Genomic DNA, 23,009 nt, shown 5'->3' with positions numbered 1-23,009 from the left:
CTGTGTGATTCCACTTGTTATCTCCCACTGAAATACCTGACTGTTTATTCCTACTCCTCACATCACTTCCAGCAGGGAACTTTCCTTTCATCTTGCTACTGTTTTGCTTCTTTAGGATCTTCCGACTGAGGAGCTTATCAAAAGCTTTAGGAAAATCTGAGCACACTGTACCAACCAAATCACCCTAATCCACACTCATGTCAGTGCTTCAGACAAAGAGCAGTGGATTTCACTCAGACACGATTTCTCTTGACAAAAGCCACATTGACATGTTTCCAAAGTCCTTTTTAAACAGAGGTGACAAATTGCTCTTTTCCCTTTCTGTGGTACAGCAGAAGTGTGGGGCAGAGGTGCAGGAGTTCCTGTTCTGCTGCTGAAAGTCGGCTGAATCTGAGTGCGCAGTGGTTGCAGTGACCAAAAGTCCCTCCAGCCCCAACCATGCAAACAGGGCGCTGCCTGCCCTTCTGAACGATGCCAAGCACTGCTTCTTCTCCAGGGATTCCCCTCTAGTGCCCTCAACATGCAGACAACTCGTGCTGCTTCACAGCAGCAGAACCTCTCCCATCATGATTCTCTCTCCACTAACACTCCTGCTTTTTCTGCAGCTGCTCGGCTCTGTGATTAATTCCACACCTTTAGTGCCCAAAACACCCCCACAGAACAACCTTTCCCTCAGCAGCCAGACCTCTCCTTGTGAACTCAGGCCTTTCTGGAGCTCATGGAGGGGGCTGGGATCCACTCTCACAGGAAGAGGCCCCTGCCTTTCTCCCCCACATTCAGCCATCCCTGAAGAACATGACAGAGCTATCTTTTAAAAAGGTTTAATCAAGCTCCAAATTAAAATTCATGTGGGTTGCCCAGTGAGGAAAATTTTGAAGCCACAGAACTACACTGGTGCTTCCTCTTACAATCAGAGATTAATCATCTTAGTGTTATGGCTACTCATGTAAAGCCTGAGGCATTAATTAAATTAATGTAAGTGACAGAGTTTCCCTAATAGCATTCAGCTATTTGACAACACATCTGGTAGTTATTTCAAATTGTTGTGGCTATTCCAAATAAAATTTAACTGTGCAAACACACTTGGTTTCTAATTTTACCTGGTTTATGTTAATAGGCTTATTCTTATCCTATTCTTATCCTTTTTCAGATTTTTCATTTTATGCCTTGGAAAATATAAGCATGCACATTTCAGTGGCAACTTTTCAGAATATATCACAAGTTCTTAGAGATGTATACACAAAATCAGTAAAAAATCCACCAGGATCTTAGGCACTGCTTTGCATGTATGAGGTGCTATCTGTAAAAGAATTCAATCAGAAAATTCATTACAAAATGTGAGAAATGGCCCAGAACCTTCAGTGTAGTGTATGCTGAAATTTATGAAGTGGTGTTAAGGGAAAATTGTTTCCAGAAGGCATCAGATAAGATAGCAAAGATAAAGACTCCCAAATAAGGAATTGGAAAACAGACACACACAGTGATGCCCAAAATATGCCTTTTTAATTCCAGGTACCAATGCTCTAGTTAACAGGTAGATCTGGATTCACTCACGTGAAGCGAGGCCAGGGATTAAAAATGTTCCTGTCCCTGAAAACAGATATTATGAAGTATGTTAATAGTAATGGAGTATTCTCAACTGAGGAGATGAAATGTTTCAGTAGAAGAAAAATGCTTAATTTGAGTTTTTTCACTGACACACTTGGGTGTCTGTATGTGTACATGTACATACAGAGGCTACATGAGCTCACAGAGCATTGTAAAAACACAGGCCCTGAGTTTCTCAGTCTTTTTTATATTGAAAGGTGAAACAAGGAGGCCCTTCTTTCCTGCTGTGAAACACCCTCAAATGTTTCCTTTCACATGAAATGTCTTTTGAGCTGGACCACTTAAGTCCCTGGGGCTACAGTAAGTACCACTAGGCAGTAAATGGTATCATTTACTGCAAAATTTGTGTACAAAATATCTCCCTGCACAGCAGCCCAGAAGCCAGAAGGACACATGCACAATGAATATTTCATTTCATAGAGAAAGGAAAATTCAGAAACTATGGGTCCCAAACCCAACCACATTGGGACATTCACTGCACAGAAACCGAGCTTGAATGAACAGTTTCCAACTAATTAAAACCTAACAACCATAGCAATGCTTCCAGCTCTGCATGCTTCACTAAACATTTAATTTTTTCCACTAACTTTCATTTCATATATTTTAGCAATATTTGTGTCTCTTGATGCATTGCTGATGCTCAGATTCAGTTCAGTTTTCCCAAGTCTTTATTCCACACTAATTTCCTCAGGTGCCTGAGTCAAACTTTCAGAGATGATGCTCCTCCAAATCCAAGCCTGGTCCAGCAGTTTTGGGATATTTAACTAGGGCAGCAGCATTCTCTGGGCTGAGTGGGAGCAGGGTAATGCCAGACTCCTCCTGGTGATGCCTGTAACCTCTGCTCCAACCAGGCTCTGCTGCCTCTCTCAGCAGCAGTTTTCTGCTGGGGAGGGGAGGGTGGAAGGAGCTGCTGGCCCCTGCCTCAGCCAGCCCACAGCAGGAGAAGCCTGCAGGCACGGCAGGGCAGCTGTTCAGACCTCTCACACTCTGCCCTTACACAAACCTCATGTAAGAACCACAGCCAAACCTGACCCATGGCAAAAGGCTCCTCCTCGCTCTTCTGCTTTCAGCCACCCAAAGGCTGGGCACAGCTGTTCAGGAACATCACAGTATTTACTTGTTTCCTCAAAACCTTTTCTTCAAATGTCTCACAATTACATGGAAGCTCATCTTTCATTCAAAACAAGGCTTCCATGGAAACCCAGACATGTGAATCCTACATGCACACCAGGGACCAGACAGGTCCAAAGATCTCCAAGCCTCTTACTGCTACTGCTTTCTGTCTTCCAACCTCTCAGCATCTGGGTTTAGCTGCACTGCACAAAAGCTCAAGGCATAGGACTCACCATTTCTTCCTTCCAGGCTTGGGGCTGTTACCTGGCTCACTGTGGAGAGTGAGGACAGAGGGAACGTTTTGGCTGGTGTGCTGGGGAGAATCACTGCTGCCCAGCAGAGCTCATGCTCCTCCATCGTGGAAGCACTGCTGTCACCAACAGCAGGCTTCACAACACAAATGTTCAGGCAAAAAAACAAAACCTTTACAGCTTCTGAAAAACAGACAGCCTCTGTAGCTGCAGACAGGACAGACTTCTGTTTCCTTTGAGTGGGTGCAGAAGGATTTAGTACATTTACTGACCAGGCTATACATTCTGCCATCTGGAGCCTTCTGCCTGCTCTTTATTTGCAATTTTTCAAAGAAATCCCTCTGTGAGGGAGGACATACTGGTGACAGTCTGTCCCTCCCCCCACAATAACAGCCCTGCAGCAGCTCTCCTGCCTTTATCAGGAGCACCCAGGAGCAGCAAGATGGGAACAAGAATGCACCAAAGCACAAAGTGCCTTCAGTGGGATTATACTGAACTACTGACCCTTAACAAACAATTTGGGAAATGCAAACAGTGGTTTGCTGTGGGACCTGCTCAAGTACTTCCAGGCAGCAGGCACAGCAAGCAGGTGACTCTCAAGGTGTACTGCTGCTGCCTGGGGAGGAGCAGAGCACAGAGCTCATGGCTCAGCCCAGCCTTTCAGTATCAACGCCAACTTGCCACAACAGTTTCTAGATGGCTTTCTAGTAAGAAAACTGAACAAATGGGTAACAAAAATTAAATTAACAGAGAGATTATGTCAGGCATTTTTAATGAGGCTTTTTTAAATGAATTATTTCTTGCTAAACACTAGGAGGCCCCAGTCTGTTGGTAATGTGGCCGCAGACTCACCAGGACAAAAAGCATCATGTCAGGCCTCTGAGAAATGGCAGCAAACGACCTTGAAGACTGCTTTCCTACAGGATGATCAGGAGATACAGCAATCTGAGTTCTTTGGTTGGTTTTTTCTTTTAATGCTGCTTGTTTCATTTCCATTAAAAATACCATCTGACAGAAAACTTATCTCAGAAATCAACACCCAGGTCCAAGAGAGGAGCTCTGCTCCATGAACTATTCTGTATTATCAGCTGTCTTAACTGGCAACTTCAGTTCACTCAATAGTTGCTCACAGCAACTATTTCAAAGCGTAGGCTTGAGGAATAATCCCTTGCAACAGCTATTTGTGCAGAAGGTCAACACATCATTTTATATATCTCAGCAACATTTACCATCTTCAAAAATCTAAGAAAGTTTTAAAATGTTTTTTAAAATAGGGGGAATTATTTGGCAGCACCTCCCACATAGTGAATGACAGAGATGACACAAATTTTGACAAGACAGCTGCAGCTGTAGAGTGGTTCAGATATACCCATCCCTGCGTCCAGGGACAGGCTTTGGGTCATGCCTGGAGTGGCACAGGGAGCATTAACTGTGCTCATGCAGAAGTGTTATTTTATTTTCAGATTACACCCATTCCCCTTTCCATCAGTTTAGACTCCATACTGACGAAAACAGTCAGAGTTCTCATTCTTGTCTTATGATTTAAGTGTGCAAGTTGCACACTGTGCTTTATTTTAGGCTTCAAGAGCAGCAGAAAAAAGAAAAGCAGCTGCACCCAATTGTAGCAAGTATCAGTATTTTCTAAACATTTTTGTCCATATTTTGATTCTGTAATGGTGAATATGATTGTAGGGTATAAACATATAAATGCTCTGCACACAGGTAATATACTTCAAGTGTACTGCCTATGGTACCTACAGCATCTTGAAATCCCTATGCTTGCACTTCAGAATTTGTAACCTTGCAAACTTCTCCAAACTTCTAAGAATGATGCCTTTCTTAAAAATAAGTAAACATGCAATAATAAATAATACTCATATCTATGTACCATGACCTTTTTTTCCTTTAATCATGGGAAAACAACAGCACTAGATTTCAAGTTTAGTTGTGGTTGATCAAATATTTACTCTTGCACAGAGGCATAGCTTCCCAAGGCTACTTGGGAAGTTGGCAAATCAAAGCAGAAAAAGAGCTTTGACTCTAACAGGAGTTATTTTAGTATTAATGCAAAGTAATTTACAGTTTACTACACAACTTATATGCTAAATTAGACTATTGGATTTATCTGAAGGAGACTTAAGTCATATACCCATGCTCCAAGGAACACAAATATTGGGTCCATTGCACTTCCAATTACTAAGACATTTTGCTTCGTAAGGAAATCTTTAGGTCCTTGCATTAGACCAAGCAGGCAAGCTGAAATAGCTGAACCTCGGAAGTATTTGTGAAATTGAACTGGGATAGGTGAGGATGTTACCATAAAAAAGGTAAAGCCTTCATTTATTTACGGCAATTCTAAATGGAGCACAGAGATTTCTGAAAGAGAAGAGGAGAACCAGGGCCTGTGCACTCCACTTCAATTAAAGTAGAGATGATAGTTTCCTGGACTGCTTCCTAATCTCCCAGAAACTGTGCATAGCTAGCAAAAAAGGAAGCAGAAACAAAAATCCAGTATTGATTTCAGTACTCCATAGTGAGCAGGTTAAAACTCATTTTCTCTTACACATCCTCACCTCTTTCACCAGAACTTTTATGGTTTGGTTTTTTTTTATTTTTTTTCTTCTTTTTTAAGAGATTTCAGTAGCATCACCAGCTCTCTTCACTCTCAGAGTTTATTCTATAAACCTTTTACTGAAAAATTATATAAGCTTGATTGTTGTAAAACGTTCACAGAAACTGGGGTTGTTTGTGAGGACTGAATATAGATTTCAATTTGCATTTCCTACACCTGTGGACCTTGTATCTTAGAGAAGAAAATACTAGATCCCAGATTTTAGGGAATTTCAGACTTGGAGAATAGACGACTTCAGTTCCTTCCATCGGTATAACAAGCATCGTACTGCCATCTAGTGAGCAATGTAAAAGCAACTGACACACCAAGGAGCATAAATATTTCTCATTGCAAGCCATTTTTCTCTTTCATAAGTACAAATAGAAGAGAATAGCAAATTTAGGTATGGAACACTGGTAGGAAATAGGTAATAGAAAAAGCTTTGCAAGATAAAAGTGAAGAGGCATAGGCAGGCCAGCATAACAAGAGGAGCTGGGAGTTCTTTATGACCAGGTTATCCCACCATCCTGGGAATGCAGCCCTCTCTCCTACACAGATGAAGTGATCACCCATGCTTCAAACAGTAGGGTCAATTTTTTGACAATAGCTAAATATTCAGTTTTCCTTCACTGGCCAAGTGCAAGGCATGTAGCACACCCCTAAGCTTGAGCAAGGCTTTAGTGGCTACCCACAGAAGAGGCATCCCCCAGGTGCCAGCAATAAACATTAGCAACATCTGTCCCTATTCTGGATTAAGAGAATAGGAGATTAGGTTGCCACAGGGCTTCTTTCCATCCATGAGGCTGTGGTTCACACACCTGTGAGGACAAGACACGGCTTTGCTTTGTCTGAGCAGAGAGGGGACGAGTTTTCCACCTTTTCCCAAAGGCTGACTGAGCTCAAAGCTTGGACCAGAGTGCTCTGGGCTCAGTTAAGATCTGAGAAGGCAGAACCAAGGGTGGGACCCCGAGGGCAGGAGCCTGTGAATGTCACTGGTAGAGATCACTGCCCTTGACACAGCGGGGTTACTGCTCTGAGGGTGAAGGTCTGTCTTGGTCAGCACCACCAGACAAAGCTGGCAAGGTGATTCTGGCTAGCAAGCTCCTGGCTGGGATGGCCTCAGGGCACAGCAGCTCCATGCATCCAGCTCTGCCTTTCCAGAGCAATGTCCTTCACAGCTCACTGACTTGCAGAGCACAGCAGATGTCTAACAGGTGCTGTCAACACTGACTTTCTCTGTCCTCATCAGTACTGTTGCCCAAAAAGTGTGCTAGTGCACAGAGATGTTTTGGGCATTTTTTTGAATACAGACTTGTTAAAGGAAGAAAAAACGAGACAGAGCATAAATACACTTGTAACCCACCCCCAGGTGACAGCCAAAGGAAAACTGACAAGGTCCTGCAAGGACTACGTGATTTGTCAACTGAAGAAGGTGGTTTCACAATGTTTGGTTTATTCACAAACTTGCAGATTCTGTCAGCACTTACAGAGGCAGAAGAAAGCTTGGAACAGAGGTGCTTTAGAAACCATACTCCCCCCTCACCCAGGGACTAGCAGCACCAACCACCCTTTGTTGCAAGGCTCAGTCAAACACATCAGTAACCTGCTCTGGCCTGCTCCTATCCCACAGCCCTGCAGGGTTTCTGACACCAATGACACAGGAAGCAGAGCTGCTGGAGGAGAAAGAAATGAAGCAGAACTTTTCTATGGCAGGTGTGTTTGCAGAGGAAAAACATAAATTCATCTCTAAACACTACTGCATTCCCCAAAAGTAGGCTGCGGAATAAACACATCTATGATGCTGCTATAGTATAAAGCGGCAGATTTTACAAAGTCTATATTTATGTTTACTCAGTCATCCTGCTTCCACTAGCTGACAACACAAGCAGCAGTCAGAAGTCAGGATGCAGCTCTGTTAAAGCAAATGGCACCACCCAACACTTCTCAGCTTGATATGCTTTTTCTTCAAGGCGCCTTTGCAGCCAGCACACACACAGCTGACCCCACCAGTCTTGCCTTAGCAAGAGCCAAAGAGAAGTCTTCTCTAATTGTTAATTTTAATTATGGTCATGCTGTTCCAATCCCTCTCACAAAACAGATGTTTTCTACCCTTCTTTCTCCAAAGTTTCCTATGCTATAGCTTTTTTTGTCATGCATGATGAGCAATGCAATATATTTGTTAAAATGTCCCTGTAAACCATGAGGAGGATAAAACCAACTGCTAGTTTCACCAGCACAATATTGAACATCTGCTCCATCTGTTCCAGGAAATGGTGACGAGTATCTTGCTACAATATATTACACTAATTTTTCCAAGATATTTTTATGTTTGGTCATTTAAATTGCAGTGAGGTATTTTATTACCACACAGAACCTCCATAACCACTTTTAAACTGCTTCAGTAACCTAAACCTCTCTCTGCTATCATAACTTTAGTGCCACTGTGGCAATGACATCCTGCCACTATCCTGCCCTTTGCCAAAACTGAACCTTCCTCATGGGCCAGGATAGGGCATGACAGGAGGAACACTGCCTGAGTGCAGTGGGGGAAAAGGAAGGATTTAAGAGATTTCCCTTTACACATGCTGAGCCTTCCCAGCTTCAGAAGGGCTGTGTAACAGGGTGAATGTAGAAGTGTTTCTCCTATTACATTTTAACAGCATCACTTAATATCACCAATTCAAACACAACAATCAGCTTTTAGTCAAGTATTTCATCACTGGGAAAAGAAAGACTGCTGCCCATCTTCTCCATTTAGACTCTGAAGAGTGATATATATTTTGATTTCATAATGGATTCCATTTATGAATTGTTTTCATTTTTTAATCACTTGCAGAAGTCTTAGAGTACAGCAGCCAGAAAGTCTTTCTTGTTGCTCTTTTGAACTCCATTCCATACCTATATACACTTAATCACATATGAACCTCAAATTAGTGCTATTAAACTAACATTATATTCTGCAGATAAAACTCATTTTTGTCCTTCAGCATTTTCTCAACTCATCAGAAGCCTGCTTTTTTCTATTTTTACTGCATTGATTTTATTGCTTTTCTCTCACATTTACAGATTCGTGGGAATATTTTTCATCTGAAGAATGTTAACATTATGCAAAGTGCATACCTTGCAACTGCTCTTTTTTTTAACAACCTTACTGTGTGTCTATCTTACAAATCACTGCCATTTCCTACAGCTCAAAACACCAGCACAAAGAAAACAGTAGACCAACCAAAATAACTTTCTCTGTGAACTCACACAGGCCATGACTGTCACTTTTCTCATGAGCACTGAGATTGAGGAAAGCTTGATACTAAATTCAGTGCTACTAGAGTTAGACCATGTAAGACAGTAATCTATCAACACATTTTAGCAAGCTTAAATGTAAAGCTCGTGTGATTCTGAGATCAGTGGGAACACACAGATTGTTTAAGTGCTTTTTTCCACCACAGCCAGAGTGCTTAACATGAGCAAACGGGTTTTCTTCATCCTCTTTTTAATGACATGACCTTGATAGGGGAGGGTGTCAAACTCAAACAGCAGAACTGAAAATAACAGGTTTTATCCTGCTTTCAACACTCAGGGAGGTATAAACAGAGAATAGTCACCACCAACTCCCTGTGAAAAAAACAGGACAAGGGGATCTCGTGTGCCATCAAGTCAATTTCCCCTTTAGGCAGACATTTAATACAATTTTTTTATAATTCCATACATGCTGATCAAGACTGGTAAATATGCAGGTGTTTTGCTTCTGTATACATTCAAAAAATGAGAGGGCTGTCCCAGAGCCTTACACTTCTGACCCTCAGTAATCTTCAATCAATCCCTTCCTTCAGGTGGGCCCAAGGAAGAGCATTACTGTGGCAGTAAGGATATGAGTGGCATGACCCTAACATGTAGAACCTAGAATGGAACTTAAAGGCAAATACCACAAGAAATGGGAAAGAAAAGGAGACCTTTCTGGAGAGAAGTCCAAGCTTCGGGAGAAAGGAACACTAAAATCATAGGTTACGAAGTCCAAGCATGCCTGGAAGATATTGTTTCTCCCACTCCTGTGAATTTAATTCTGTGAAGTATCTTTCTGAAGAGTGAAATCTGTTACAGGAAACCAGAAAAATATTAGGATATTTTCAAGACACAACATATAATCACAGCTGTCTTGCTAATCCTTTTCTTTTTTTAGAGTCTTTATTCTTTGAAAATGGCCCTCGGCATATTCTTTTGCTTCTGCTCTTTACATGCTTGTTCTGTATCATTTGAGGGGGGGAAAAAAAGATAAATTGTACTGTCCATTCTGGCACAGGTACCACAGCATCCTGAAGCATTTATCACAAATCATCTGCAGAGACAGGCTGCAGTGCAGACATTCCTGACTTGGTCAGTCTTGAGAGCTGTTACTGGACCACCAGTTGTCCCAGAGGATGGATGGCATCCACACTGCTCAAAGCACAAAAGGTCAACACTTTCAATAAGGGACAGCTCCAGGTCTTTCACACCCTTATTTTTAAGGACCCTGGGTACAATTTAATTGATACACTTGACAGATGACCTGACCTGTCCCTGTCCAATAGGTAGGCCTAATTCGACCAGAAATTGTGCTGCAAAGCCTTACCAACTGCTTGTCAAGCCTACTTACTGCCTTCAAAATCTTGTTATTAAATGCACTGTGGAATTACATTCTATCTATGCTTATCTGTGACATATGTAATTGTTTTGTGATATGAACCACAATCGACTCAGTACTGGGAAAAATGACCTCTCACTAGGCAAACTTGAACCAAGGCATCTGGGTCAGAGATGATCACAGTGCTGGAGCATCTCTTCTGCAAACATTGAGGCTGCTCAGCCTGGAGAAGAGAAGGCTCCAGGGAGACCTTAGAGCAGCCTTCCAGTACCTAAAGCTGGCCTATAAGAAAGATGGGGACAGACTTTTTAGCAGAGCCTATTGTGATAGGACAAGGAGTAAAGGTTTCGAATTACAAAACACTGGCACAGGTTGACCAGAGGTGGATGCCCGACTCTGGAAACATTCAAAGTCAGGCTGGACAGGACTCTGGTAACTTGATCTTGCTGAAAATAACCTTACCATTGGAGGGGCATTAGAATAGATTATCTTTAAAGGTCCCTTCTGTGAATTAAGCCACTTAGTATTTAATTTCTGTCTAACCACACTCTTACACAGTCATCACCTGCACTACATGGTGCCCATTCAGGAGCTGCTGCACAGCTGGCAAAAAGACAAGGTTTTGGGTCTGAGGCAGTACCCCTTTTCTGCATTTCCTGTATTCATGAGGCCAGAATGTACAATCTGCATTTGGCACAGCATTTGACCGCGAGTGGTGCCGTGCCCACAGAACCCACGCTGCCGCAGATGAGCGATGATAGCAGATGGGGAGCCGCTCACAATCATAGCTTCCTTCTGCAATCACTCCGGATACGTGCGCGCCCTCTCTGCACACACACGCGTTCTTTGCCCCTCTTTCTCTACACACGTACATCGTTCCCCGTTTCCTCCGAGGCGGGAGCACGACCCCGCAGCTCCGCCGGCACCGCCCGCGCTCAGCGCCCGCCCCACGGCCGGGGCAGAGCCCGGGGCGGCCGTGCCGGGATGGGGCGGCCGTGCCGGACCCGGGGTGGCCGTGATGTGCTCCGGGGTGGCTGTGCTGTGTCCCGGGCGGCTGTGCTGTGGCCCGGGGTAGCACAGCCCCAGCCCCTCGGGCCCCCACCCGCTTCCCTGAGCCCCGGCCCGGCCCGGCCATGCGGCGGGAGTGTGGCCATGTGCGGGCCAAGCTCCTCCCCGCCGCCGCCGCCCCTCGCCGCGCCGCGGGGACGTGCAGTCGCTCGGCGGGACATGGAGGCGGGCGGCGGGGCCGGGGCTCGGCGCCCCGCGCTGCTGCTGCTCCTGCTGGCGGCGGTGCTGGGAGGCGAAGCGGAGGCGGAGGAGCCGCGCCCGGCGCGGCAGCGCGGGGACGAGCAGTGCCATTACTACGCGGGCGGGCAGGTGTACCCGGGGGAGGCGGCCCGGCTGCCCGTCTCCGACCACTCGCTGCACCTCAGCCAGGCCAAGAGTAGGTGCCGGGCGCGGCCGGGGCTGCGGGGAGCGCCGGGGCCGGGGCCGGGGCCGGGCCCGGGATGTGCCCGCAGTGCGCTCGGGGCTGCGGAGCGGGGCGGCGGCAGCGCCACGTCAGGCGCAGCGCGGGGGCTCCCCGGGCCCTTCCCGGCCCCGGCCCGCTCTGCCCGCGGCCTCCGGGGCGGCCTCGGCAGGCAGGGGAGAGGGGACGAGGGGCAGGGCCGGCTCCTTCCAGAGCTACATCCCCATCCTGGTCACCGCCGCCGTTTCACGGGCGTCCAGCGAGGTCCGTGGTTCCAGAAATGGCGAACGAATTCAGGGAAGCGCTTCAAAGGATCCGCAGGAATGTTCAGAAACAATGAACGGGCTCCCCCCGTAACCCGCCGCCACCGCGCTGGCTCTGGCACTGCCTTTGTGCCTGTGCTCTGATGCGGTTTCGGTGCTTGACGTGTCGGACGTGGGGACAAACACCGTAAATGGCATCGCTGTGAGATGTTCAGGGACACCTACTCATAGTCCCGTCCTGCAGGACACAGAGTACGGAGAGATCACACAGATATTATCTCCAATTTGAAATCCTTTTCCATTTCTGAACCAGGGCATATGTTCTGTTTTAAACGTTTGCAAGCAGATGCTTAAAAAAAAAAAGCAGCCAAGATATTTGTAACCGATACTGTTTGGGTTTTTCTCCCTTTGCCATGTAAGTTATTACAGACAGATGTTTATAACTGCAAAAACTACCTTAATTTAGAAAGGGGTCAATATATACAGTATTTCATTTAATATCTTTTCCTTCTCCCTCCTAATCTGAAGGTCGTTGATATACATCCTTGCTAACTATATTTTGCAGCTGTGGGTCATCCTGAGAAAAGAAGAGCCAAACAACTCAGGCACCATCCAGATAATATTTAAAATTCCAAATATTTTTCTCAGAAGCTTTTCCCTTATTTGCTGGAGATGAATGTCAATGTCCTTGACATGGCAAGTGTATTCAGACCACCTTGTAATCCAGCATACCCTATCCTTTGTCTCAGAATTCACAGTGGTATGAAAATAGAACCTGGCAGATTAATTTTTAGTATTTTAAATTCAAGGTTAGTCCCTTCTGATAGGAATAGTAAATATATTTCATTATTTTCAACTGGATTTTTTTTTTAAACACAGCTATCTTCAAGTTAAAATTTGCTTAGGATTTGTAGTTTAATAAACATATGCTGCATTTTTAGGCATTTGTCTTTAACCATGTTCTGGCATGTATTTTTGGTGGACCAGAATTCCAGACAGGTTTCCATGGCTAAAAGTAGCAAAGTGAGTTTGAACTATTTTGTGCTTCTGTTTCCTAACAGCTGTTTTTAGCAGAACAATGAGAGTACCTGAAGTATTAAAGAGCTTTCCCCTTCAGTCTGGCAGGCAGTGCCTTGAGCTGGCAGTGCACACAGGGTTTGTTCAGTCAGCCCAGATAACGTTTGTGTGGCCTTGATTATCAGTGATCAGCAGCGCTCATGTATGAGCACAAGTTGGTCAAATTATTTACTTTGTCTGTGTACTAAAGCCTTCATTTCTTCATCATTCTGTACCCCCCTGTTTAGAGCTAGTTTCATCTTGGAACTGTGCTGCAGGTTGTTTTCCAGGCAAAAAGAAGAAGAGCTGTCCTTGGACAGTTTGGCTTGAACAGGTGTTATATTCTGACTTTTAATTCAACATTCTTTGCATTTCAGTCTCCAAGCCAGCACCTTACTGGGAGGGAACAGCAGTCATTAATGGAGAGTTTAAAGAGCTGAAGTTAACAGATTATGAAGGAAAATACCTTGTCTTCTTCTTCTATCCTCTTGACTTGTAAGTAAGAGCACTGCAGGCATACCACTGAGTGCAGCTACTCTAGATTCATAATTCATTAATTCTTCTCTTTTTTTGAGGTCTTGTGTTTTTTGTTTGGTAAGAATTTAGGAGACAAGAAAGGAGTGACAGAAGAAGATATATTCTTTGCGTTTGTTTTCTCATCATGCATTGGTAAAATTGCAACACCGTCTTTGTCCTAGTAACTGGGTCCACTAATTTGTGTCTCCACACAAAACAAACAACTTTGTAGTTACCCAGTTAGGCAGAGTCTATGTTCTGTTTCATGCTGTAAATCAGTGCAGCAAGTAGAAGAAAGCATCCTTTCTAGAGTGTATATAATATATCTAAGAGGTGGCATTTTCCCTTTAAGCTCATCCCATAACATCCTAAGAGCACTTGGCATTAACATCCTTTATTTAGAATGCAGTAACTTCACTGATTGAGTGAAAACATCTCTGCTTTTTAAAGGACAATCCCATTCTTTTCCACAAAATGAAGATAAGAGGACGGAGATGCAAAACTACTTTTAATAGTATATCATCATTAGCTTTACTACTTTAGTTCTTCCGTAATAGAAAACGTTGAAGACAAATTAGTTTAAAGTTGTAGATTTGCACAGTAACAACAAATTATAGTATGATCCTCTGAAAAAACTGGCTTATAGTGCTTAAATTCAGCCACATTTGTAAAGTCTAAAAGAAAGTAACTGTACAAGCTCTGAATCCAGATTGTAAAATAACCGTAGATTTGTAGTCTTCAGAAATAATCCATTTGTAACAAAGCTGGAGTCTGAGGGTGGAGGATTTGTCAAGGAGCATTTTGGTTAAGTACTTGAAAGAGCAATAAAAATAAGCAAAAGCTGAAATAATTTATGATAAATGTACCATTTTAAGTTTGGCAGAGAATTTACTGGCTTCTTATGAAATTTTGACTTTTATCTTGTCCTCCATCATCAGTACGTTTGTCTGTCCAACTGAGATAATTGCCTTCAGTGATCGAATCGAAGAATTCAGAGCAATAAATACTGAAGTAGTAGCATGTTCTGTGGACTCAAAATTCACTCATTTAGCATGGTATGTATCTTTCTTTTGTCTTTCACTAAACATTATTCATAGTTCCAACTTAGCAAAAGAACAGTACTCCCCAGATTTTTTGCTTGTGGAGGTATATCATAATGTGGGAAAGTGTGATGCTATTGATACAAATGTTTAAAGTAAATTTTAACCCTAGTGTGTGAAAGTACCTTTATTTTTTAAGCTTGTTTAATGTGTCTTGCTTGCAATATGTCATGCCTCAGTCCAAAAAATACTACTAATACAAAAAGAAAATATTAATGAAACTATCAGTAAATGCTTCACTTGTCCCAGGTCATGAGCACGTTGGCATAAAGCAAATGCAACCAATACAAAAAAGACATGGCCAAAACTGCAAAAGATCTACTGAACATTTTGTTCAAGCCACAAATACTGTTCATCTCCTTTGTGTGCAGAACAGAAAAAATGTCACTTGCAGTAAATCCTTCTGTCCATACTGATGTAGTTTGTGATTTCTGACTTGTGTAGGGAATATAAATCTTTATGAGAAATACATCCATATTTCCTTTCCTTCAAAGGATTAATACTCCTCGTAAACAAGGAGGACTTGGACCAATGAAGATTCCCCTTCTTTCTGATCTGACACACCAGATTTCAAAGGATTATGGAGTGTATCTGGAAGATCAAGGACATACACTTAGGTATTTCACTGGGTTGCGGTTTGGTTTACTTCCTGCTTTATATTTAAAGAAGCATTTGAAATTTTTCTTTTAGACCAGCTTTTACTTGGGGATTCATGGCAAGTAGCAAATATTGAATATAATAGCAACATATATGACTACAAAAATTGAATATAAAAGCAAATATATCACTACAAAAAAATGTAGTCATAATGAGTCAGAAGAGGGATCAAGGTTAATATCCTGTTTAACAGCAGGCGTCAGTATCTATCTAGGGCAGGGCAAATGTGCAGGATTCCCCAGAACTGAAGTTGCTCAGGGACCTCCCAAGTCCAGGTGAGTCAAGACTGAGGTTACCTGAAGAGATACATTTGCCTAAAACTGAATAGTTTGAGATCCCTGTAATGCCCTAGCATCTTCAGCATCCCCTGGCAGGGCCTGGCAGAACTTAGTTCTGTGTTAGTTCTGCAGAGAAATATATTTTTTTGGTTTTAACTGGAGATCAGCTCAAGTCCTTTGATACCCAGGTAAAGAATAGTAGGTTACTGGTGGTGAGTATTATATGGTGTTTGCAAAGATCAAATTCCTCCCATCCAGCAGACATAAATAATGCATGAAAACACCACTAGTATTAATTCTGTTTCCTAACACACACGCACTTTTTCTACCCACAGAGGCCTTTTCATTATTGACAATAAGAGAATCCTTCGACAGATCACAATGAATGACCTTCCTGTTGGGAGATCAGTGGATGAAACGCTTCGTTTAGTGCAAGCATTCCAGTACACGGACAAACATGGAGAAGGTGCTCTTTTAAGTATTGCCATATTGAAGATTGTTTTACTTAGCCTGGGAGCTGTATTAGCTTTTTGGAGGAAAGATGTTCAGTAGCATTAAGGAACTGGTCTCGTACAGTGACTGAAGTGGTTTGATTGCCCTGCTTGATTCCGTGGTCCCAGGTCCTTAGGTTGTTTCTGGATTAGGAATTTACATTTTGTTTCACATCCATGAGAATGAGAGCATAAAGCATTCCTCTAGTCTGAATTTATTGTCATGATGTACGATGTGTCACAAGCATAAATTTGTACAAAATATGAGGCCGTGAAGAATGAGGCCAAATATTTCAGTACATTTTTGCATACTAAAATAATGGAGATGCAGGCCATCCTTGTACTGTGCTATTCAGTGAGGACCTGTGACAACTGAGAATGTTTCATGTCAAGATACATGGTGATACTGTGGAAATTATAGCACCATTACTTGTGTTTTCTGTATAAGTGCTGTGTGATCATCTTTCCCCAACAAAGAAATTTTACTGTCTTCAGATCATTACTTTGTATCAAGAATTCTTATTCCTCCAGTTCAAGCATGGGGTGAACTTTTTCACATTTCTTTAAATAACTTATTTGAAGATTTGTTTAGATATGAATACACATTTTACAGCTTAACTACCAGTTCAACTCAATGTCTCCAAGCATTTGAATGTAGCTTTATATGAAGGTACAAATCATTATTCTGCTGTGCTGTACAGACTTGAAAAAATATATGTTGATACTTAGGCTGTGCACATCTGACTAAGGAAATTTCCCCACATTTAGTGCAAAGCCATCTTACAGAATGTAGATTTGCAGTGTTTCCAGAATACCACTTTTTTTCCCAGCTTTTACATGAATGCTGAGGAGAGCCTCTGTAGACACCTCATTGGTTTCTTTGCACAGAATAACAGTTCTCTACAATTCCTACTAGCATGTGGGTCATTTTGTCTGCCAGCCTGTCTTAAAGCAGTGTAATATGAAATAACTGCTTGGGCTGAAGCCTCAGTGGGAGAGCTCTGAATAGATGAGAGCTTTACTCCAGAATGTGCAGCTGTTCCGGTGGTCCCAGGGCTCCCAGCCACACTGTGGTAACCACATGCTGCAATCCCTTTGCTCCTAAGCAAGGTTACAAATAAAATTAGTCTCTTGTGAAATACTTGAACTGATCTCTTTGGTAAAAAATGCTCCTAGTTTTGGTTTTAAAGAAAGAAAGGTAGGTCTCTAGAAGAAAGGTAGTCACCTGAATTTTTTGGCAAAACTTCTGTTTTACTAGAATAGGTGTTCCTTCTCAGATACTGCTTTGCCAGTACTTATTGTAGAAGGGCACAAGAATTAAATTGAGGCATAGGCATCCATCCAGAGATCTGCAGTTTTCAGGTAACTGAAGTGGTGGGTGGTGTCAGGTGTAAACTGCTCAGTCACCATCCCCTGTGTAAAGAAAACTGCACACTTAATAGTTTCATATATTGACATGTGACACTTCATGGTGTTTTACTTTAAGGTCAGAAAGAGAATATTAAGCACACAAAAGTCTGTGTGTGTAAAAATATTTGAGCTAACTTTGTCCCTTTTTTTTTCAGTTTGCCCTGCTGGTTGGAAACCTGGCAGTGAAACAGTAAGTCATATATTAATGTTTATATTAACATGCATGTAGTACTAACAAGCACTCAGTTACCATTTCTACTAGAGCCAAATCCAAACTCTCAGCAACTTTCAGTGAGAATGTATGAGTAATGTCACATTATTAAACTTACACCATTTGAGTTACTATTGGTTTCATTAGGGGATTGTTTCCCTCACACTAGACATCTCCCCGTTGTTTCAAACTCCTGGTGTGTGAACAAAATTCACTTGATCAGCAGTGAGTTTGTGATCAAGAACATTTTCCTGTTAACACCTGATGAGGGAAAGTTCAATACTCTTGAGTTTGTTGTATCCTCTTGGTTATTTGTCCATATGAATTCTTGGTGGTTCTTACTGCACATCCTGACACTACCTAAAAAAAGACAGAAGTTCCCAGGCTGCTGTGGTATGTGCCAGAGCCAGTGGCACTATCAGCACTCCAGCAGGGAGCACTGCTTTGCTGTGCAATTGCCCTCCCTTCTTTGCTACTCCTGGGCTCCATGTGACTGGAGGCAGAGGAGCCAGAGTTCACATAAACACTCACTGAACTTGTTTGTGTTCCCTGGCCCAGAGCAAGCCTCAGCAAAATAATGAAACTTTCACCAGAGGTCTGAGCTGCCTCGTTCAGATGAGATCACTGTCACTTACTTGAGCACGTGACTTCCTTCTGAACCATCTGGTGATGACAGAGCCCTGTTGTTAAAGAGCTGGCTCAACAAAAACCAGGTCCCAGCAGCCTCTAAGCAGTTAGTGAGTGTTGTACTTGATAGTAAAAACCAGTGGAATATTAAACCACATTTCTTTGCTGGATGGGAAAGTTTCCTAGGATGACTTGAAGCTGGGAGTCTATCTTTTCAAGCTAGCAGAGGAGTGTCATAATGGGGGAAGCTGGATATTAAGACTGTAAAATGAAAGAGGGCGGGCTGGCGCAACATTTGTATTTTGGCACTGAAAAGTTCTGCCCTCCATAACTAGGATCACCTAGATAACATGACATTGATATATTTTCTAACAACAGCCTTACAGTGCTGATACTAACAGCTCCAACACTGCCAGTTTAAGTAATGTAAAGCAATACATAAGCATTCTCCACCTCCTCTGTGCAAAGGATGCAGACAATACAGACAATAGCAGAGTAGTTTAAAAAGCCTTTCTCAAAGATGTAGTCATGCCTTCTAAATGTGTTTGATTTAATTAGATCAAACCAGAGGAAGCCATGAGAGTGTGGTGGCCAAGGGAAGAACTGTAAGTAAATTCTGAGCCTCTAAATTACAGATATTAATTTACCAAAATATCTTGCTTTTGGGGCAAGCTGTCAAAATTCTTCCTTTGTTAGGCTGCACTCTCTCATGCCTCAATTGGTTGAATCTCTCTGCTACTGCTGTTAGGTACCTTTAGAGATGAACGGTAATCTAGTACCAAATCAACTGATAAATTACTCTTCAGTGTTGCAAGTGAGTTGGCAGTAGCACCTTACTGTGAAATACTGTGCTGTTCTGGCTTTATAGTTTGCTATGTTTTCATGGCTTTGGTTTTTGACTAACATTTTCATTTTCCTTCTTGCACAGATAATTCCAGATCCAGCTGGAAAACTGAAGTATTTTGATAAACTAAACTGAGGCTCGCTTCTGCTGAATTCAATAGGTCACATTCAACTTGATTTTTGCCAATAAAATTTCATTAATTTTGGTACTTTTGTGAGTATGATTAATATGTAACAGCAGTAAAACATTAAAGGGCTCATTGTTTAAACAGAAGTCTAACCTGTGTGAAGCACAGGTACCTCATTAGTTATCTGAGAATATTCTTATGAAATACATGTTTTCTCTTTAGGTTTTATTTAAATGTTGAGTCTTGCCCAAATCCACTTAGCATCTTGGGCTTAGATTCATGACTTTTGCTATTAATGGACTTTTTAATTTCTGCGAAAATCTTGTGTGTTTGGTCACATTCTAGAAAATACAGCTAGAAAAGAGCCAGTTGGTTATGGTACATTTTTCTGTAGTCCAGTGGCAATAGCAGCTAACTTAAAAGCCAGGAATAAGTTACATTTGCTGAATTAAATTTCCAGTCTGTGTAAAGCTTGAAAACATTTTTCAACTACTAAGAACATACCCTACACTATATAAATCAGTACATCTGCACTGAAAAAACCACACCTCTACTAGTTCATGTGAGTCAAGGGCTGAACCAGTAAATTTTTCTCTGCTTAAATTTGTATTGTATTTGCTGATAAGATTGATTCTGTTTCACATTTTCTGAGTTTTGTCCCTGTCCCTATACTGTTAACAGATGGATGAAGGGGATAGTGTCTGTGCCAATCCACTCCCTAACTGTGGCTCCTGGGTTTAAGGGAGTAGTTGTAGTCTTTCTGAGATAAGTACTAACATGTGATCATCAGAAACTCTTGTGGCTGATGGACAAGGATTTTTTCTTTCAAGTGAAAAGAACATCTCCATGTAAGACATACTTGTGTGCACTGGAGAACCCTTTCCTGAGGATGTCATCTTGCTTCTTTCCACGTCTTCCTGTTTTTCACACAGTATTCTAAGTTCTGTGCAACTGCAAAAACAGCAACTGAAATGTGTGACCCTTTGCACCAGGGTCATTCTTGAAAAGTCAACAAGCTCCTTCCATCTCCAATCGGCACCACTACATTATTACTCTTGCTTGGATTCCACAGGCCTGATAACTCACTTCCCTTCCCTCACCAGACATACAGTTCCCTGCCCTGTACACACACTCTTCACTACAGTTCTGCAGAACCAGGCCAGGACTTGCATTTGCCCTGTGAAGTTAGATGATTTTGTGGACTTGGGTGAGTACTGAGCAGCTCTCCATGTTAGTCACTGCAGACACAGAGCAGGAACAGCTGCTTCCTTCACTTCAGCTCTGATACAAGTAACACCTGTGCACATGCCAGGGGCAGAGGGAACCACAGCCAGAGCAAGTAGAGTTTCACTGAGCCTCAGCCTCCCTGTTCCTGTTCGGTCTGGGGAAAGGAGTCCCTCATCCCATCTAGAGGGTAACAGAAGCAGAACAGGATCAATGCCAAACCCCAAAGGCTCCTGCTGTGCTGCTCCAGCCTGTGATAGCAAAGACCGGAGGGCAGCATGTAGAGAGAAGTGCTTTCTCACATGACTAGGATGTCAATCCCCTTGAATTTTACTCTGGATTCCTTTTACATCAACCCTGAAGCACCAAGAACATCACACAGAATGTTAAAATAACCCCAAGCCACTGCAGCGTGAGAAACATGGGCCCAGCTCTCACATGGATATTCAGCAGCGGCCCAAGGCACAAAATGAACACGGTGCTTGTGCCCCCTTTAGAACTGGTGCCCTGCTCCTGAGAGTCCTTGCCCACCTCTCCAGCCAGCTGGCTCTGTCACACCTAATGCTCTCTCAGCTGCAGGAACCTCTGGCACTTAGCCAGCCAGTGACACCTGATAAAGACAGAGATGAGTTATCTGCTATGTGTTGAACATGCTCCACCCAACTCACGGCTCCTTGCAGAGCCCAGTGAACTGCGAGTTACAGCAACACAGCCACAGGGTGTATCTCTGTTGCAGTCAGCACCAAGAGCAGCAAACTGCAGCAGATGTCAAAAGCTGTACACAGCCCACGTCAAGAATAGAAAATTGTGCTGAGAACACTTAGTGACTGAAGAAAACTGGGGCCATCTGCATGCTTTGACCATTGCAAATTTAAGTCACAACAGTGTGGCTCAGTAAACTTTCAAGGTTTTTATAAATGCACATGTCCATTTTAAACATGTGGTAAGGGATGGCATAGGGTTGTTGTTTTGTTTATTTTTAATGCAGTTCAATGGGGATAAAAAGTATTAGGGAAATAGGGAAGTAGTCCTTAAGCAAAGACTTGAGTTGCCATGTGTTTGTACATATTTGAAATGAACAAATGACAAAGCACTCTGTTCTTCCAGTACTCCAACTGAGGTTTGAAACAGTGGAAAACTTAAATTTCATACATCTCTGCTTTCCCAAACCCCAGGATATATTCAGGGGCCTCTCTTGGAAGTGCATAAAATGTAGATGCCATTGTGAGCTTTCTTCTACAGAAAAAGCAAAAATGCTCCTGCAAGGCAAGTAATGACTAATAATGAGACACAGTCTTCAACTTCCTCTGCTATTTTGGGCAAACATCCCACACCCTTCTACTGCCCCCTCAGCTGTTAAGCTATATATGGTGGTGAGGTCTGCAGATGAAAGCCACCTCTCCAAGCAGGATGGATCTAGCTGAGACCTGGATGTAACTTCCAGAAGTATCAAAGAAGCATCAATTCAGATAATAATAATGGCACAGATTTTTGATGTTATTAGCTGATGTAGCCCTCTGCAGCTTTCCTGGGTTATGCCCATTCCTTGCCCAGAGAAACCTCTTCCTCTGCAAAGTCAAGTATATCCAAAAAATAACCACTATGTTGCTGGGAGCCTGTACTGGTATTAGGTTTACAGTTGGACTCAATGTATCTTACAGATATTTTCCAACCTGCCAATGCCCAGCAGTGCCTCCAGCCTCACGGACAGGAGCCCTGCAGGGCTGAGGATCTCTGCTGGCAGAGAAGTGCTCCAGTGTATTTTCTGTGCAGCTCTGGTCATCCAACTACACCTTCCACAAAAGGAGTGCCCAATTTCTCTTTTATGAAAGCTGAGTATTTACCCTTTTATTTTCCTGTTGGCATGTGCCTAGCTCATGCAGAAATTATCTCTCCCATGCCTAGTTAAGAGTGTATTCAGAGCAGGATCAGCGATCAAACCACTGTCACCAAAGGCTGGGCTGGATGTGAAGTAAAACCAACTGAGCATGCAGTGAGTTTAGAGCAGGTTTCTGAACTGAAACTGTTGCCCAATGACCACATTGCACCAGCTCCTGCAAACTTCTTTCCAGACTGCTGCACAATGTGACATGGCTGCAAAATCTGACAGGGCAGCAAAGGAATAGTCCCTATTTGAAAAAGGGCTACCAGAAGCTGTTACATGAAATTTGAGTAATTTTAGTACTTTTTAGAAAAAAGTACTATTTTTTATTTTTAGAAAAATAAAAACATTTGAAACAAGTCCCTCCTTTGGGCACTGAGTACAGCCAATCCTACAGAAATCTCCTTTTATATCCCTATTAAGTGAAAGGGTAAGGGGAGGCAATCCTGCTCCTCCTCACTGTATTCCAAGAAACAATGGGCACAGACATCTGCTTCCTGCTACAGAGCCACAGTCAATTAATTATATGGTTAAGCTTACTATAAATAAAAAGATTTTCTAGCAATTCCTTTAGGCTTCTGTGGTAATGGTTAGTCACCTACAGCAGTGACAGGCTGGACAGAAGTTGCAACATGAATTACTATGTTGAAATAT

The 23,009-nt window shown here is 42.8% G+C and overlaps 1 protein-coding gene across 2 annotated transcripts; it reads left to right on the top strand.

The window, feature by feature from the left end:
- Positions 1–11,353: 11,353 nt before the first annotated feature.
- On the top strand, positions 11,354–19,330 carry PRDX4 (peroxiredoxin 4; the record flags this gene model as incomplete). Of its 2 annotated transcripts, XM_084226364.1 has the most annotated exons (8): positions 11,391–11,645; positions 13,366–13,483; positions 14,443–14,559; positions 15,099–15,221; positions 15,875–16,005; positions 17,596–17,630; positions 18,837–18,883; positions 19,207–19,330. In XM_084226364.1, 8 exons carry the CDS (start codon positions 11,429–11,431, stop codon positions 19,208–19,210), a joined length of 792 nt encoding a protein of 263 aa, XP_084082490.1. In that variant the 3' UTR covers positions 19,211–19,330. The 2 variants fall into 2 exon arrangements, with proteins under 2 accessions (XP_084082489.1, XP_084082490.1); XM_084226363.1 differs by lacking the exon at positions 18,837–18,883 and having other exon boundaries at positions 11,354–11,645.
- Between the last annotated feature and the right edge of the window lie 3,679 nt (positions 19,331–23,009).

The sequence above is a fragment of the Fringilla coelebs genome, assembly GCF_963513975.1.
Source record: "Fringilla coelebs genome assembly, chromosome: 2".
NCBI classification, from domain to species: domain Eukaryota; kingdom Metazoa; phylum Chordata; class Aves; order Passeriformes; family Fringillidae; genus Fringilla; species Fringilla coelebs.
The sequence above is the reverse complement of the archived record's forward strand: the minus strand, read 5'-3'. Positions and strand labels throughout refer to the sequence as shown.